General features: G+C 44.1%; 1 protein-coding gene across 1 annotated transcript in view; it reads left to right on the top strand.

The window, feature by feature from the left end:
- The window catches only part of IFT172 (intraflagellar transport 172), a 105,507-nt gene that overhangs the window by 69,038 nt on the left and 21,770 nt on the right, over positions 1-14,699 (top strand). Inside the window, exons 31-37 of the mRNA XM_040347993.1 lie at positions 290-383; positions 2,274-2,338; positions 4,879-5,059; positions 6,621-6,730; positions 7,188-7,317; positions 7,395-7,493; positions 7,642-7,751. Coding sequence (XP_040203927.1) covers positions 290-383; positions 2,274-2,338; positions 4,879-5,059; positions 6,621-6,730; positions 7,188-7,317; positions 7,395-7,493; positions 7,642-7,751 — 789 coding nt within the window. The remainder of the gene's footprint in view (positions 1-289; positions 384-2,273; positions 2,339-4,878; positions 5,060-6,620; positions 6,731-7,187; positions 7,318-7,394; positions 7,494-7,641; positions 7,752-14,699) is intronic.

Consider the following 14,699-nt stretch of genomic DNA (forward strand, 5'->3'; position numbering starts at 1 on the left):
ACCAGACATGACATCACCCAGCTCCGCCCGATGCGTTGCGTCACTGTTCAGCTACACTATTATTGTTTTTAACTGTAAGTGGTTGCTGTGGGAACACATGTAGGTGTTAGCAGCAACCATTGTTACCTTATTTATTTTGGGATTGGCAGAACAGGAGTTTTAAATATATTTATTTGTCCCTGATAGGGAGACACGGTTGGGTTTCTCAGTCCTAAATTGCCTTGTTACCCAATCCTAAACCAGCATGTGTTCTGTCTGTTTCTGATTCTGTTTCTGATTCTGTTCTTAGCTCATTTGACTTTGCATTTGAACTGGGCCGTCTGGCAATGAAAGAAAAACTTCCAGAGATCCACCTGAAATATGCCATGTTCCTGGAGGATGAGGTAACCAATCGTCAAATGTACCAAGGAGTGTGTATGCCCACATATTATATAACCTGTACACAGGAGTGTAGGTAGCGATGATAAGAGGATACTATCCCTGTTTCACAGAGTTCTTTGCACAGGCCACCTCTGAGGTGTAAACTCCTTGCGTAGGAGGCTTGACATTCAGAAAAAGCTGCTTCTTGGTTCTGCAGAGAGGGTAGAGCTTGACTTTGATTCAGAGCGGAGTATGACGAGGGCATCAGATGGAAAGGAATACTTCTCATCAGTACAACATTTGGTGGAGGTTATTAAGGGTACTCCTCTAGCAGAGAGCCTCCAGATTTGTAGACCTTGAAGAGATCTCTAGTTCTAGTGGTCCTCCAGCTAGGAACCTCCGGGTCTAGTGGTCTTTTAGCTGGGAGACGCCACGTCTAGTGGTTCACCAGCTAGGAGACTCCAGGTCTAGTGCTTGTTCAGCTAGGAGACTCCAGATCTATTGGTCATTCAGCTAGAAGACTCCACATCTAGTGGTCATTCAGCTGGGAGACTCCAGCTCTTGTGGTCGTTCAGCTGGGAGCCCCCATATCTAGTGCTCCTTCAGCTAGGAGACTCCAGATCTAGTGGTCTTTCAGCTAGGAGACTCCAGATCTAGTGGTTGTTCAGCTAGGAGGCTCCAGGTCTAGTGGTCGTTCAGCTTGGAGGCTCCAGGTCTAGTGGTCATTTAGCTTGGAGGCTCCAGGTCTAGTGGTCGTTCAGCTTGGAGGCTCCAGGTCTAGTGGTCGTTCAGCTTGGAGGCTCCAGGTCTAGTGGTCGTTCAGCTAGGAGCCTCCAGGTCTAGTGGTCGTTCAGCTAGGAGGCTCCAGGTCTAGTGGTCGTTCAGCTAGGAGGCTCCAGGTCTAGTGGTCGTTCAGCTAGGGGACTCCAGATCTAGTGGTCGTTCAGCTAGGAGACTCCAGATCTAGTGGTTCTTCAGCTAGGAGACTCCAGGTCTAGTGGTCGTTCAGCTGGGAGATTCCAGATCTAGTGGTTCTTCAGCTAGGAGGCTCCAGGTCTAGTGGTTGTTCAGCTAGGAGGCTCCAGGTCTAGTGGTTGTTCAGCTAGGAGGCTCCAGGTCTAGTGGTCGTTCAGCTGGGAGATTCCAGGTCTAGTGGTCGTTCAGCTAGGAGGCTCCAGGTCTAGTGGTTGTTCAGCTAGGAGGCTCCAGGTCTAGTGGTTGTTCAGCTAGGAGGCTCCAGGTCTAGTGGTTGTTCAGCTAGGGGACTCCAGGTCTAGTGGTTGTTCAGCTAGGGGACTCCAGGTCTAGTGGTTGTTCAGCTAGGAGGCTCCAGGTCTAGTGGTTGTTCAGCTAGGAGGCTCCAGGTCTAGTGGTTGTTCAGCTAGGAGGCTCCAGGTCTAGTGGTCGTTCAGCTAGGAGGCTCCAGGTCTAGTGGTCGTTCAGCTGGGAGATTCCAGATCTAGTTGTCGTTCAGCTAAGACTCCAGATCTAGTGGTCATTCAACTGGGAGACTCCATATCTAGTGGTCGTTCAGCTCAGACTCCATATCTAGTGGTCGTTCAGCTGGGAGACCCCAGATTTAGAGGTCTCTCAGCTGGGAGACTCCAGATCTATTGGTCTTTTAGCTGTGAGCCTCCAGGAGCAGGTATCCTCTGTAATATTATAAAGGAAAGCACTGCAAGATTCCCTTTTATTATGACCGTAAACATGACACCGGTTCAGACGCCACAATCTACAAAAGTGTCTAGTTTTCCAAGATCACTGTAGAAAATTGCATCAAAAGAATGTTATGAGTAGCAGAGATATCTTGCACACACTTTCCTTAGCTAAAGCTTGCTGTTTTCACATCCATTTTAGTTTTCCCTCTGATTTTTCTGGAATGTCTCTTTTCTCTTTTTTTGGGGATTTCACAGGGAAAGTTCAACGAAGCCGAGGCTGAGTTTGTAAAAGCTGGAAAACCTAAGGAAGCCGTTCTTATGTGAGTGTCTTATCAGTCTTTATCTGACCAATCCCTTCCAAGGCAGCCTCTCATCTACTAGTCTCCTTTTTTCAACACTCTCCATCTGTCTTCTGTATCCTTCACCTTTTTGTCCTCTTAACATCCATCTCCTATATCTTCATCCTATCTAAAATCTCCTGTGTTTTCATCATCTCTGTCTCTCCATCCCTCCCATTTCTTTATTCCTTCTATATCTATTGCCATTATTTCTCTCTCCATATCTTCTCTATCTCTACTATCCCCCATATCTTCTGCAACTTCATCACCATCTCTGTCCTCCCAATCTTCATCACCATCTCTGTCTCCATCTGTCCTCCCCATCTTCATCACCATCTCTGTCTCCATCTCTGTCCTCCCCATCTTCATCACTATCTCTGTCTCCATCTGTCCTCCCCATCTTCATCACCATCTCTGTCTCCATCTCTGTCCCCCCCATCTTCATCACCATCTCTGTCTCCATTTCTTACTTCTTCTCCATTCTCTCCATCACTGTCCCCATCAAACTCTCTATCTCCACCTCTGTCCTGGTTGTTACCTTCTCTATCTCCATAACCATTCCTATCTCCATCCCATGTTTTTTTTTTATCTTCATCTTCTCTATCTCCAACACTATCTTGTTCATGTCCAATGCAATTCCTATCTAAATTGTCTATGTCTCCATTGTCTCTCCATCCCTGGCTTCTATATCAATCTCCTTCATTTATCTCTCCCCTATTTCTTCTATCTCCATCTCTGCCTATATCTTCTGTATCTCTGTCTCCTTTCCCATCTCTATCTTGATCAACATCTCATCTGTCTCCATCTTTTTATGCTCATCACCATCCCTATCCCCAAATCCTCTATCTTCATCTCTACCTTCTGCATCTCCATTTCTGTCTTTTTTTTTTATCATCACATTCTCTTTTTTTTTTTTTTTTAGGTCTACATGTTAGTCTCTTTTCTCCATTTCACTATATCTAGCTCTCTTTTCTTCATCTCTGTCTTTTCTATCTCAATCTCTGTCTTCTCCATCTCCATATCTGTCTTTATTACCACCTCTGTCTTCATCATTGTCCTCTCCATCTCCATCATTCTATCTGTATTCATCAACATCTGTCTTCTTAATTTCCCTTCTCTAACTCCATCCCTTATTTATTATCTTCACCTTCTCCATCTCTGTCTTCTTCATGTCCATTGCATTTCCTATATAAAATCCCCTTTTGTCTGCCTTCATTCCTTCTAGATTTCTCTTCATCGCCCAGAGACACTATATAAGTTTTCATTCATTCATTCATTCATTCATTCTTTATCTCTTCCATCTCCATCCCTACCTATATCTTCTGCATCACCATCTCTGTCTTCATTTCCATCTCTATCTTGATCGACATCTCCTCTGCCTGTGTGTCCATCTTTTTTATGTCCCTATCCCCATATCCTCTATCTTCATCTCTATCTTATTAATCTCCATTTCTGTCTTACCTTCACCTTCTCGGTTTGTTGCAGTCTGCATATTCTCTGTCTCGGTTCTCCATTTCACTATACAGTAAAACCTTGGTTTGAGAGTAACTTGGTTTGAGAGCATTTTGCAAGACGAGCAACATTTTTTTTTATACATTTTGACTTGAGATACAAGCAATGTCTTGATTTAAGAGTAGCGTCGTGTCACAACAGAGTATAAAATAGAAGTGTAGCAATATGGTTACATTTAATGAAGGTACAACATTTAGAAACTCATATGGTTGATGATGAAAAGAGGCACATCTAAGTATGCAGGCATCTGGCGTAAAGCTGTCCAGATAGACCATTCTCCTCACCGCCATTGATGTCGCCCCTTCCACAAGCGGTTCAAGCCTCGCTTTCAAATCGCTCTACTGCAGGGTAGTCTTCCCGGTCACGATTGTAGACTGACAACGGTGAGAGCCGGTGGTGCAGAGAATGGTCTATGTGGACAGTTTTACCCCGTCTTCCTCCATACTTAGATGTGCCTCTTTTAATCATCAACCATGTGAGTTGCTAAATGTTGTATCTTCAGTAAATGTAACCATATTGCTACACTTAGAGGCGCCTCTCTTCTCTTTTATACTCTGGAGCTCCTGCTGGATTTTTTCTTCTAATCCCCTTGGGGAGGCTTCCATTTGTGGATGGATATTTTATGTAACTTATCACATTGCTATAATCTTTTTATATGGACTATAGACTGAAGGATTTATGAATAAATGGTTGTGGAACGAATCATTTGAGTTTTCATTATTTCTTATGGGAAAATTTGCTTTGATATACAAGTGTTTTGGATTACAAGCATGCTTCCGGAATGAATTATGCTCGAAATCCAAGGTTTCACTATCTGATCTCAGTCTCCTCTGTCTCTATCTCTTCTATCTCCAGTTTTTATTTTTCCATCTTTAGCTTCTCTCTCTCTATTTTCTCTATCCTCATCTTGTCTATCGCTCCTCTTTATGTACTTTCATTTGATGACCAATATAATATTCAGGTCATTCCCCAAAAAGTTGTCGATGTAAAATATTATCTGTGCTTGTCAGGTATGTCCACAACCAGGACTGGGATTCAGCGCAGAGAGTGGCTGAGCTGTACGATCCTGGGAGTGTTGGTGACGTTCTGGAGGGACAGGCTCGCTTTGCCTTTGAACAGAAAGATTATCAGAAGGCAGAGGCATTCTTACTGCGTGCCCAGAGACCAGAGCTTGCTGTGCGCCATTACAAGGTAACTGCTTATAGCTTATGTGTGACTAATGGCTGTATGAGGATAAGGGTTCAGGGCTTCTTCTTTGTGGTGCGTTACTGCTCGAATTTTTGGGTGGAACATGTAGGTCTGTATGACTAATTTCTGTCAGCAGTTTCAGGGGAGGTGTAGGATCTGGTTTGCTAGTAGGTGGTGGCGATAATGTCTTCACGTCAGAGGTTAGAATTGTCTTATAATGTCATCCCCATACTCATATTCTAAGATTCTGCTGCCTTACAAGTCTCCAGATGGTGACTTCACATTAGAGGTCATGACTGCTACCAAGTAATAATAGTTGCTCATCTGCATTCCAGGGTTTCCCTGCCTTACGTGCTCCTGGTAGATAACCTGAGGTCAGAGGTCACCACTGGCATGGAACATCCAGAGACCTACATCTACCAGAGATCTTGCATCTCTCTAGTGGATGGCTCAAAGTCAGAGGTTACCACTGCCACGGAACATCCAGAGACCTACAGTACATCTATCAGAGATCTTGCATCTCTCTGGAAGATGACTCAAAGCCAGAGGCCACCATTGCCATGGAACATCCAGAGACCTACAGTACATCTATCAGAGACCTTGCATCTCTTTGGTAGATGGCTCGAAGTCAGAGGTCACCACTGCCACGGAACATCCAGAGATCTACAGTACATCTATCAGAGATCTTGCATCTCTCCGGTAGATGACCTGGAGTCAGAGGCCACCGTTGTCATGGTACATCCAGAGACCTACATCTACCAGAGATCTTGCATCTCTCTGGAAGATGACTCAAAGCCAGAGGCCACCATTGCCATGGAACATCCAGAGAACTACATCTATCAGAGATCTTGCATCTCTCTGGAAGATGACTCAAAGCCAGAGGCCACCATTGCCATGGAACATCCAGAGACCTACATCTACCAGAGATCTTGCATCTCTTTGGTAGATGGCTCGAAGTCAGAGGTCACCACTGCCACGGAACATCCAGAGACCTACAGTACATCTATCAGAGATCTTGCATCTCCGGTAGATGACCTGGAGTCAGAGGCCACCATTGCCATGGAACATCCAGAGACCTACATCTACCGGAGACCTTACATCTCTCTGGTAGATGGCCTGAGGTCAGAAGTCCCCACTGTCATGTAATAACTTTCCCATACCTTCATCCCAGAGTTTTTCAGTCTTATATACTCATGGAAGACGGCCTGAGGTCAGAGCTCACCACCTTTATCTAAGTCAGAGTTTTCCTGTTTTTCATCTTGCGTTGATCTCTTGTCAGAGGTCACCAAAACCATGTAATACCAGCCTCCTATCTTCATCCCAGGGATGTTCACATAATAACTTTATCACAGGGTTCTTCATATGATAACAGTCCCCATCTTAATCCCAGGGTTCTGTTGTCCTCCCTTTTTATCCTCCTGTGAATGCCCCCCCCCCAGGTCTTGGGTGGCCACTGTTTTGTGATTACTACCTTCTGTATAATGTATTGCTGTCAGCAGTTTCATTGGAAGTGTAGGTTGCATCTGTGTGATGTCTGCCTATTTTAATATTTCTTCCTCTTCAGGAGGCTGGGATGTGGAGCGATGCCATCCGAATCTGCAAGGAGTATGTCCCTGCCATGCTGGAGCAGCTGCAGCTGGAATACGAGAAGGAGGTGACAACGAAAGGAACCAGGTGAGCTGGTGTGTCCCTTGAATGTGTCTACCTGCCATAGGCGTGCGCACAGGGTGTGCCAGGTGTGCCCAGGCACACCCTAATCACCCTGTGCAGCACAGATTCCCTCTACTGCCCTGGCTCCCATCTTTCCCCCTGCAGCGCTGCCAGCTTCCCTCCTCTCATATTGGCTGTTGCTGCTGGGATGTTTTAGGAGTGGGGAAGGGGCCCTTTCTGAATTAACACCGTGAGCGATCGGTAGTGTGTGCTTGGGCTTTGGGGTGCACACCCTAATGCAATAGGCTGCGCACACCTATGCTACCTGCAATGACTATGGGAGAAGGGGGATCCACAGTGTCCACATTGCAGGTCACGGCATAAGGACATCTACTGTGTAATGTGCCAAGACTGGCCTTCATCTGCATGCAGACCCGCATCCAGCTGTACACCAGTAATAGGAAATCCTCTCTGTTGACAGGGGGACAGAGGCCTTGATAGAACAAGCCCGGGAGTGGGAGCAGGCCGGTGAATACGCCCGAGCGGTGGACTGCTACCTGAAGGTGAAGGATCTGGATAATGTGAGCCTATTGGAGAAATGTTGGATGAAGGTATGAGGTCAGCATTCATTCTCTCTGTTCTGTGTCACGGCCTTCTGATATTTATGGTGTCACCATCGTCTTTGCAGGCAGCTGAACTGTCCATCAAGTTCCTGGTACCAAGCAGAAGTCTGGAGGTCGTCCGTCTAGTGGGTCCCAAGCTGGTCTCTGCCGGAAGACACAACGCGGTGAGGACACAGGGATGACCCATATCGGGTACCAATGTGTTAAATGACTGCAGATTATTCTCTGCTTTTAATTTGAACCCACAAGGGTGTAAGAGTATAAGTGAAGGGCGCATCTCATTCTCTGTTGATATGCGACTCTTGTCTCCAGGCGGCTGAGCTCTATCTGAACCTGGACCTGGTGAAGGAGGCCATTGATGCCTTTATAGATGGAGAAGAATGGAACAAGGCCAAGAGGGTGGCCAAGGAGCTGGATTCCAGGTAATTCCTCATTTGTCTGTTTGTCTTTCCAGAGAAGAGTTACTTACACTACCCAGATCATCATTGTGTCATCCTTCTGTAGAGGTCTCCAGGTCAGAAATGACATATGGTATCTCACAAAAGTGAGTACACCCCTCACATTTTTGTAAATATTTTATTCTTTTCATGTGACAACACTGAAGAAATGACACTTTGCTACAATGTTGTGTAGTGAGTGTACAGCTTGTATAACAGTGTAAATTTGCTGTCCCCTCAATATAACTCAACACACAGCCATTCATGTCTAAACCGCTGGCAACAAAAGTGAGTACACCCCCTAAGTGAAAATGTCCAAATTGGGCCCAATTATCCATTTTCCCTTCCGGTGTCATGTGACTCATTAGTGTTGCAAGTTCTCAGGTGTGAATGGGAAGCAGGTGTGTTACATTTGGTGTTATCGCTCTCACTCTCTCATATTGGTCACTGGAAGTTCAAATGGCACCTCATGGCAAAGAACTCTGAGGATCTGAAAATAAGAATTGCTCTACATAAAGATGGCCTAGGCCAGTGATGGCGAACCTTTTTGAGCCCGAGTGCCCAAACTGCAACACAAAACCTAATTTTTTTTTGAAGTGCCAACACTGCAATTAAACATGAATACCAAGGTTTTCGTTTAGAAAAATCAACTCGTACACTTGTCCAAACTAATTAACAGCTTTTGTTTTAAAAGAAAAACACAATAACAGAGCTTTCTATTAAACATTTTTTTTTTATTGAAAAAGATTCTCAACAACTGTACTTGTGCATGTATTTTTGGATAAGGATACATTTGCAGATCGCTGGTAAAGATGCCTTTGCTGATCGCTGGTAAGGATGCCTTTGCTAGGCATTTTCAAAGATGGCTTTGCTGGGCATTTCCAAAGATGGCTTTGCTGGGCATTTTCAAAGATGACTTTGCTGGCCATTTTCAAAGATGACTTTGCTGGGCATTTTCAAAGATGACTTTGCTGGGCATTTCCAAAGATGGCTTTGCTGGGCATTTCCAAAGATGGCTTTGCTGGGCATTTCCAAAGATGGCTTTGCTGGGCATTTCCAAAGATGGCTTTGCTGGGCATTTCCAAAGATGGCTTTGCTGGGCATTTCCAAAGATGGCTTTGCTGGGCATTTCCAAAGATGGCTTTGCTGGGCATTTCCAAAGATGGCTTTGCTGGGCATTTCCAAAGATGGCTTTGCTGGGCATTATTAAAGATGCCTTGGTAAGGCATCTTTAAAGATGCCATTGCTGGGCATTTTTAAAGATGCCTTGTCTGGGCATTGGTAAAGATTGGTAAAGATGCCTTGGCTGGGCATTAGATGCCTTGGCTGGGCATTGGTAAAGATGCATTTGCTTACACAAGGGATAGAGATCTACAATGCTGTGATGGGTACAGGCACAGTATACTTTGCATAGCTAAAATACATTATTGAACATAAGCAGAGGATGAGTCTAATGATCTATTGCTGGGCATTATTAAAGATGCCTTGGCTGGGCATTGGTAAAGATGCCTTAGCTGGGCATTGGTAAAGATGCCATGGCTGGGCATTATTAAAGATGCCATGACTGGGCATTTTTAAAGATGCCTTGGCTGGGCATTGGTAAAGATGCCTTGCCTGGGCATTATTAAAGATGCCATTGCTGGGCATTTTTAAAGATGCCTTGGCTGGGCATTGGTAAAGATGCCTTGCCTGGGCATTATTAAAGATGCCATTGCTGGGCATTTTTAAAGATGCCTTGGCTGGGCATTGGTAAAGATGCCTTGCCTGGGCATTGTTAAAGATGCCATTGCTGGGCATTTTTAAAGATGCCTTGGCTGGGCATTGGTAAAGATGCCTTGCCTGGGCATTATTAAAGATGCCATTGCTGGGCATTTTTAAAGATGCCTTGGCTGGGCATTGGTAAAGATGCCTTGCCTGGGCATTATTAAAGATGCCATTGCTGGGCATTTTTAAAGATGCCTTGGCTGGGCATTGGTAAAGATGCCTTGCCTGGGCATTATTAAAGATGCCATTGCTGGGCATTTTTAAAGATGCCTTGGCTGGGCATTGGTAAAGATGCCTTGCCTGGGCATTATTAAAGATGCCATTGCTGGGCATTTTTAAAGATGCCTTGGCTGGGCATTGGTAAAGATGCCTTGCCTGGGCATTATTAAAGATGCCATTGCTGGGCATTTTTAAAGATGCCTTGGCTGGGCATTGGTAAAGATGCCTTGCCTGGGCATTATTAAAGATGTCATTGCTGGGCATTTTTAAAGATGCCTTGGCTGGGCATTGGTAAAGATGCCTTGCCTGGGCATTATTAAAGATGCCATTGCTGGGCATTTTTAAAGATGCCTTGGCTGGGCATTGGTAAAGATGCCTTGCCTGGGCATTATTAAAGATGCCATTGCTGGGCATTTTTAAAGATGCCTTGGCTGGGCATTGGTAAAGATGCCTTGCCTGGGCATTATTAAAGATGCCATTGCTGGGCATTTTTAAAGATGCCTTGGCTGGGCATTGGTAAAGATGCCTTGCCTGGGCATTATTAAAGATGCCATTGCTGGGCATTTTTAAAGATGCCTTGGCTGGGCATTGGTAAAGATGCCTTGCCTGGGCATTATTAAAGATGCCATTGCTGGGCATTTTTAAAGATGCCTTGGCTGGGCATTGGTAAAGATGCCTTGCCTGGGCATTATTAAAGATGCCATTGCTGGGCATTTTTAAAGATGCCTTGGCTGGGCATTGGTAAAGATGCCTTGCCTGGGCATTATTAAAGATGCCATTGCTGGGCATTTTTAAAGATGCCTTGGCTGGGCATTGGTAAAGATGCCTTGCCTGGGCATTATTAAAGATGCCATTGCTGGGCATTTTTAAAGATGCCTTGGCTGGGCATTGGTAAAGATGCCTTGCCTGGGCATTATTAAAGATGCCATTGCTGGGCATTTTTAAAGATGCCTTGGCTGGGCATTGGTAAAGATGCCTTGCCTGGGCATTATTAAAGATGCCATTGCTGGGCATTTTTAAAGATGCCTTGGCTGGGCATTGGTAAAGATGCCTTGCCTGGGCATTATTAAAGATGCCATTGCTGGGCATTTTTAAAGATGCCTTGGCTGGGCATTGGTAAAGATGCCTTGCCTGGGCATTATTAAAGATGCCATTGCTGGGCATTTTTAAAGATGCCTTGGCTGGGCATTGGTAAAGATGCCTTGCCTGGGCATTATTAAAGATGCCATTGCTGGGCATTTTTAAAGATGCCTTGGCTGGGCATTGGTAAAGATGCCTTGCCTGGGCATTATTAAAGATGCCATTGCTGGGCATTTTTAAAGATGCCTTGGCTGGGCATTGGTAAAGATGCCTTGTCTGGGCATTGGTAAAGATGCCTTGGCTGGGCATTGGTAAAGATGCAATGACACATTTTTGTTTTTTTCATTTTAGCCCTTTGGATTCTTCTTTGCAATTCTTGTAGATTAGAATCTACAGCAGCTTCCAGACCCAGCAGAGCAGTGGGCATTTTTAAAGATACCTTGGCTGGGCATTTTTAAAGATGCCTTGGCTGGGCATTGGTAAAGATGCCTTGCCTGGGCATTATTAAAGATGCCATTGCTGGGCATTTTTAAAGATGCCTTGGCTGGGCATTGGTAAAGATGCCTTGTCTGGGCATTGGTAAAGATGTCTTGGCTGGGCATTGGTAAAGATGCCATTGCTGGGCATTTTTAAAGATACCTTGGCTGGGCATTTTTAAAGATGCCTTGGCTGGGCATTGGTAAAGATGCCTTGCCTGGGCATTATTAAAGATGCCATTGCTGGGCATTTTTAAAGATGCCTTGGCTGGGCATTGGTAAAGATGCCTTGCCTGGGCATTATTAAAGATGCCATTGCTGGGCATTTTTAAAGATGCCTTGGCTGGGCATTGGTAAAGATGCCTTGTCTGGGCATTGGTAAAGATGCCTTGGCTGGGCATTGGTAAAGATGCAATGACACATTTTTGTTTTTTTCATTTTAGCCCTTTGGATTCTTCTTTGCAATTCTTGTAGATTAGAATCTACAGCAGCTTCCAGACCCAGCAGAGCAGTGGGCATTTTTAAAGATACCTTGGCTGGGCATTTTTAAAGATGCCTTGGCTGGGCATTGGTAAAGATGCCTTGCCTGGGCATTATTAAAGATGCCATTGCTGGGCATTTTTAAAGATGCCTTGGCTGGGCATTGGTAAAGATGCCTTGGCTGGGCATTGGTAAAGATGTCTTGGCTGGGCATTGGTAAAGATGCCATTGCTGGGCATTTTTAAAGATACCTTGGCTGGGCGTTGGTAAAGATGCCTTGCCTGGGCATTATTAAAGATGCCATTGCTGGGCATTTTTAAAGATGCCTTGGCTGGGCATTGGTAAAGATTTGGGATGCTTTTGCACAATTAATGTGATTTTTGCTGTTGTATGCATGCTGATAACTTGTCAAACCTTGGCTCATACTCCGTTAGTTTGAGAGCAACACATACAGCACTCAAATCATCTGTTAGTCTATTTCTGGCATCACATTTGATATAATTCAATGCTGAAAACAGCTGCTCACAAGCATAGGATGACCCAAACAAAGTAAGGAAAGCAATCCCAAGTGTTTTCATTGCCTTAAAATTATTTGGCAGAGAATTCCACACTTTAAGTATTTCATTTTCTGAACTAGCAACTGTGCTGTCTTTGGTCATCCCTTCACACTCCATCTTTTCAAGAGTGGCACGCAGGTCAGAGAATTTATTTTTCCAGATAGAGCTTTCTTGAAATTCCAGTAGCTCCATTTCCAAATTTTCTAAATCTAACCAGTGTAAGCAGGAAAGATCAAGTTCTTCAAATTTGGCTTTATCTGGAGAAGTAAGAAAACTCAGGGTTGTTTCCATCTTACGGAACTGTACAAATCTGTTGCCAAAATTCTCCTTTGCAACTGCTATAATGCTAGAAAATTCTTTGTAGATTTCTTGATGGTTTGGATTGTCTGTAAATGTTGTAGAATTTTCCAAATGCATTTTTAGATTGGGAAAATATTTCAGCTGCCCACTTTCAAGGTCTCTTTCAAAAACCTGCAGTTTTCTCTCAAATGTTCTGATATCACAAAACATTCTTTCTGCTGTTTTCCCTAAACCTTGCAGTTTTTTGTTCAGGACATTGAAGTGTATTGTAAAATCAGTAAAAAACATGAGATTGGTGAGCCAGGTCATATCAGTGAGCTGTGGATATTCCTGCCCCTTGTCATTCATAAACAGCCTAATTTCATCCAAACAGGCTACAAATCTCTCCAAGACCCGTCCTCTGCTTAGCCATCGTACATTATTGTACATAAGTAAAGTATTATACTGTGCCTGTACCTCATCAAGAAGTGCTTGAAACTGTCGAAAATTAAGAGCACGAGCCATGATGTAATTCACCATTTTTGTGACATCCTTGAGGATATCGTCTAATATTTTGCTGCTTTCCTTGGCACAAAGAGCTTCTTGATGTATAATACAATGAAATTGAATGACTGGGTGCTTTGCTTCTTTGACAAAAAACTGTATGAAACCAGATGTTACCCCCACCATGGAAGGTGCCCCGTCACTAGTAACTGAAACCACTTTTTCTGGCCTTATGTCTTGTGAGACAAAAGCCTCCATCACAGCATTGTAGATATCTATCCCTTGTGTTCTTCCAGGCAAAGACAACAGTTTCATGAGCTCCTCTCTCATGGTGTCACCAACAGCATAACGCAAAATTACTGCTAGCCTTGCATGATTATTTATGTCTGTGCTTTCATCCATGCACATGGAGTAACAGGCTGCCTTTTGTAAGTCAGTGGTGAGCTGCTGACTAACATCACTTGCCATACGCAGGACTCTATCTTTAACAGTATTTCTGCTAAGTGGCATTTCAGAGATTCGTTGCTTAATTTTGTCCTTGTTTGGAAATTCATGAAAAAGGGAATTACTCACAGCCAACATGGCCGTTTTGATAAAATCGCCATCAGAGAGGGGCTTTCCATGTTTTGCTATGCACAGTGAAATTTCAAAGCTGGCATTTGCCAGATAATTTGTTTTAGAAAGATAGTTGCAAAAACTACGATACTGGCAGTGATATCTCTTCAATTTCCCATCAAGAAACTCTTTTCTTTCAGCTACACCAAGTTCGGCAACACTTTTGTGGTTGGTATCAAAATGACGTTTGACACTAGATGTGCGAGATACCACACTTTCACTACACAGAACACATAACGCTTTCCCATTGCGTTCAATCACTCCAAATGACTGTGTCCAGGTCTCTTGGAATGATCTTCCACTATCTGTTTTTAATTTTGCTTTTTTTGATGTACTCATTTTTGGTTGTTCATGTCTACAAAAAACACAAAATGTATAAAATAAGGATGGATGAAGCACCCAATACAAATCTATCCCTACCTACCTATACCAAAAATATTATTGCAACATTTCACAAAAAAGGTAGAACAACTCACGGTTTTGTAGACAGATATACATCGTCCAATATCCTGTGAAACAAGAAGTCGCGCTGTGCCGCTGCTGACACCGCTATGCTGGGTCTGGAAGCTGCTGTAGATTCTGAATTGCAAAGAAGAATCCCAAAGAGAGGGCTGTAATGAAAAAAAAAATATGTTTTCATTGTTGTCCATAGGGACACAGGAAACTACCATAGCCCGGGGGCCAGATGTGACCCTTAGCAACTTACGTTTCTGTAATGTAGACAGATATAAGCTCAAATCGTCCAATGTCCTGTGAAACAACAAGGCGTGCTGTGCCGCTGCTGACACCGCTCTGCTGGGTCTGAAAGCTGCTGTACATTCTACAAGATTTGCAAAGTAGAATCCCGGAGAGAGGGCTGTAATGAAAAAAAAAATATGTTTTCATTGTTGTCCATAGGGACACAGGAAACTACCGTAGCCCGGGGGCCAGATGTGACCCTTAGCAACTTACTTTTTTTA

Source organism: Rana temporaria, chromosome 4 (assembly GCF_905171775.1).
Source record: "Rana temporaria chromosome 4, aRanTem1.1, whole genome shotgun sequence".
NCBI lineage: Eukaryota > Metazoa > Chordata > Amphibia > Anura > Ranidae > Rana > Rana temporaria.